We start from the raw sequence: 4,408 nt of genomic DNA, 5'->3' as shown, positions 1-4,408 counted from the left end.
CAATCTACTGCCCACTCACAGGCTTTAGCCTTTTACTGACCAATGGACTGCTTGGGCAAGGTTTGTACAACAGAAGCTGTTGGACTTGTTCTCATTCCTTGGGGCAACCAGGTCTTGGAATACACTATGTAGCATTTGAATACCCAGCAGCACCAGACCGACCCCAACAAGCACATTCTGTATTTTTTTGAAGTGTAAAAGTGTCTTAGTAATTTTTACTGTGTTTGAATAAGCAAGTTGCGGGTAGGATGACCCACTTATAAAATCTTATATTTATTTGATAATTTCATACATGTATTTGCTGATCATATCTCCTCTCAGCTCCTTTCTAACTTCTAGTCTGTCAATTTCTATCTTTTTTTGTTTGTTTCTTTTGTATTTTTTTTTTTTTTTTTTTTTTTTTTTTTTTTTTTTCTGAGACAGGTTCTCTGTCCTGGAACTCATTCTGTAGACCAGGCTGGCCTCTAACCCATCAATCCATCTGCCTCTGCCTCCCAAGTGCTGGGATTAAAGGTGTGCGCCACATCCGCCCAGCTTCTTGTCTGTTTTAATCTCCATTTTTGATTTTTGTTTCTTAGTACTCATATTGTTTATGCATACTGTTAGATTTTCACCCGTCCTCGTAACTATTAAATTAGAGTTTATGAAAGCAAATTAGGAAGCCATCCTATAGCTTTGTATCTTTAATTATATTCTTAGATGGGTAGACATGATTCATGGCCTCATTGCATCTCCTGTCTATCTTTTTTGTTTTACTTAAAATGTTCTTATTTTATTATTAGTGTTTATGTGTGTATACAAGTGTGTGGATGTGTTTGTGCATGTTACATTGATGATGTGGGTGTCAGAGGACAACTGTCAGGACTGAGTCTGTCTGTCTGTCTATCTGTCATCCATCTTTCTGTCTGTCTCTATCACCTATCCACCTCTCTATCCACAGCTGTATGTAGGTGTGCAGAGAGGTTTATGGGACAACTTCAGGTTTAAAGAATCTCTCAGTAGCCTGGAACTCACCAGCTAGACTAGGCTGGTCAGGAAGCCCCAGAGTCTTACGTGTCTCCGTCTCTTCGGTGCTGGGAGTACAGTCCTGTGCCATATCAGTTAGCTCTGTTTACATGGGCTCTGGGGATTGAACTCAGGCCCTTAGGCTTATAAGGCAAACGTTTTCCTGACTGAGCTATCTTCTCAGCCTTTTAATTTTGCACAGTATCCAGAAACTTGAATTCCAGCCTACGTTTTAATGTCATTACTGGCTCTTGTTACATGCTTCTTTCCTGTGCATTCAGATTGCTTTAATCTTTTGTAAACATTGTTCATAACCAAGTCACTGAAGTTGTGAAAATCCCCTGACTGTATTTCACTTGAAAGAGAAAGACTAAAGGCAAGGAGACCATTCAGAGCGTGTTATCTCGTATCTTACCTATGTTTAATCTTAATTTACTTTAATCTAATTGCTACTAATTAGCTTTTGACTGCTAATTAACATAATCTCCTAGTATATCTTTACCCCTCAGGATTGTGAAGCACTTTGAATTATAAGCAGATTTTAATTAGGCGGAATTGATTGTCCCAATACCTCTCCCAATAAAGAGCTCAGCAGAAAACCCAGATGCTAGTTTGTATGCATAAAGAAAGCATCTAGCCTACAATTATTGTCCTTTCAGATCACCCAATACATATTTCCTTAGTATCTGTATATTACACACATCTAAATAAAATACAAAATTTTATTTATTGTTAGCATTTGTGCATGATGTCTGTAGGTTCCAAGGATTGAATTCAGGTTGCCAGCCTTGTGTAGCAGGCACCTTTACTCATTGATCTGTCTTTGTCTACATGTCTATTTTTTGATTAAAATATTTGTTTCTGAACATTAGTGAACCATTTCTTTCCTTAAGAATCAAGCAATATATAGACTGATTTGTCAGTATTTCACAGTTTTTAAGGTATAGCAATCTGAAGAATGGGACTCACTAAGATTTAAAAATGAGATATATAATCTTTTTCAATGTTTTTAGAGGTACTACAGTGTTGCTTTTAAAGGCGTATAAGATACAAAATGGAGATCTCTGTATCCCATTCCTAGCCCAGTCCCTGCAGGTAAACGTAGGGTAGGTAGCCTGTGTGCTGTGCCACTCAGGCTTGTGCTGTTTCAACTTCAGCACAGCTCTTTCCTGGGAGAACAGCTTTGTGACTGCATCAGAATAGGCTATATGCCATATAATTAATACATACACACACATCATATCATATATATATATATCTCACCCTACCGTTGCCACCTCTAGCCCCTTGCTCAAGTCCTCTGCTGACATGTATGTTGGCCCTTATGTAGCGCTATAGGGACATATGTCTGTGTGACCAGAAATGCGCCTTGCGATGCCTCAAGTCCTCTAACTCTTTTGTTCTCTTCAAAGTTTTCTTAGCAGTCTTGTATTTATGTCTTAAATCTTGAAATCAGCACATCTCCAAAAAGCTTTTTCCTTAAAAAGCCTGCTGAAATTTTAAACAGGATAACATTGGTCCCCAGGTCAATTTCAGGCTAGTTGATACCTTACATAACTAGATATTTATATCTCTGAAAATGATACATTTTTTCATTTAATTAGGTCTTTAGAAAAAGATTGTTTGTTTGTTTGTCGTCGTCGTCCCCCCCGCCCCCCCTTTTGAGACAGGGTTTCTCTGTGCAGCCCTGGTTTTCTTGGAACTTGCTCTGTAGACCAGGCTATCCTCAAACTCAAGAGACCTACCTCCTTCTGCCTCCCAAGTGCTGGGATCAAAGGCATGTGCAGTTCTACTTGGTTAGAAAATTTTTGTAATGGTGGTTTTTGGGGTGGGGTTGGCTTGTGGTTTTTGTGGGTTCTTGTTTTAATAATTTTGCTCTTTTTTGAGATTATAATAGAATTACACCATTTTCATCTTCCCTTCCCCCTCCTTCACCTCCCTCCCTCAACCCTGTTTTGTTCCCATCTTTGTGCCATTCAAATTCATGACTTTGTCCTTTAATTGTTGTTATACATACATGATTTATATAAATAGTTATATATATTCCTAAATATTAAAATAAAATCTGCTTAGTCTATATAAAATTACTTTACATGTGTGCGTTTTCAAGGCTGAGGTGTCAGGTTTCCTTGAGACAGGTCTTGCTGTGTTCCCCATATTAGCCTCAGACTTGCCTTTCCCACCACATACTCCTGAGGGCGTGGGACCCCCGAATGGGTACCGCTGCTCTCATCTCTGAACTTGTTTACAGGTCACAATGTATACATTCATCTCAAAAAGTCCTTTCATTGTGACTGAAAACAGAATTGGATTTTAAATCTCAATTTTCAGAAGTTAGTTGTTTTTAGAAATACATTTGTCTGCTGTATGTGGTGGTGCATGCTGCGTAGACACAGCTGGCTTCAAACATAGAGATCCACCTGTCTCTGCCTCCCAAGTGCTGGGATTAAAGTGGGTACCATTCCTGGCCCTGAAAGGTTTTTTGAGCACTGACCTGATTCCACAAGTGGGAAATCCTGTACTTAACTCAGTTTTAAGGGTCACAGTCAAATTTCAGCCACACTAAAAATATTATATAAGATTACCTTCAAACTTCAAACAATGTGTATAATACATATATAAAATACAAGTACATTTCGTGTTTAGATATAATAATCACAAAACAGACAAGATATACTCTTATTTTGGGGGACTTGCTATGCCCCCATTGCTTTCAAATAACTGCAGGGTGTTTCTACACTCACTTTAACCTATATAGCGGAAATAATTGCATCATCAATAAAATTTTTATAGAACATATTTATGATATAAGGTTTCTTTAAAGATAAGTGTTTGTTTTTAATCCAGCTTGTGAAATTGTCCTCAAGACCTGAAAGGAGATTTTCCAAATTGTTTAGTTGATAGGAAATAATTTTTGTAATGGGGGATTGTGGCTTATTACTAAGAAATACCTGAGAAGTATGCAATAGTACATAAAGTTTTATTGACTTTTTCACATAATTCTAACAAAAATAGAAAATAATCACAGAAATGTAAGCTATCTACCTGGAGTAACTAATTACTGGAGTAATCTTACCTCTAATATTTCCTTCTCAAGGTATCACACTCGTCGTAAGAAACTGAATCCTCCCAAAGACAGATGACTACTCTTGATTCTCTGAGCATCAAGGAAATTTTGCTGTGGGTCTTATTTGCCAGCTGAGAAAATGTACATGGTGTATTCAGTAAGATGGTGTATAGGAAAATAATAAAAATACCCTTTCATGGATTAAGTGTGTATTTCATTATATTAATTGTGAATTTAAAGTTTTTATTTAAGAAGCCTACTTGAGTGGGCCGCCGGGCGGTGGTGGCGCACGCCTTTAATCCCAGCACTTGGGAGGCAGAGGCAGGTGGATTTCTG

General features: G+C 37.8%; 1 protein-coding gene across 2 annotated transcripts in view; it reads left to right on the top strand.

The window, feature by feature from the left end:
• Mrpl42 (mitochondrial ribosomal protein L42) overlaps positions 1-4,273 on the top strand; it is a 23,414-nt gene extending 19,141 nt beyond the window's left edge. For both annotated transcript variants that reach the window (XM_031348863.1, XM_031348862.1), the window contains one exon: positions 4,103-4,273. In XM_031348863.1, the coding sequence (XP_031204723.1) occupies positions 4,103-4,148 (46 nt within the window). In that variant the 3' untranslated portion in view covers positions 4,149-4,273. The remainder of the gene's footprint in view (positions 1-4,102) is intronic.
• The last annotated feature ends 135 nt before the right edge of the window (positions 4,274-4,408 follow it).

The sequence above is a fragment of the Mastomys coucha genome, unplaced genomic scaffold (assembly GCF_008632895.1).
Source record: "Mastomys coucha isolate ucsf_1 unplaced genomic scaffold, UCSF_Mcou_1 pScaffold4, whole genome shotgun sequence".
Classification (NCBI taxonomy): domain Eukaryota; kingdom Metazoa; phylum Chordata; class Mammalia; order Rodentia; family Muridae; genus Mastomys; species Mastomys coucha.
This window is presented reverse-complemented; position numbering and strand designations above follow the sequence as displayed.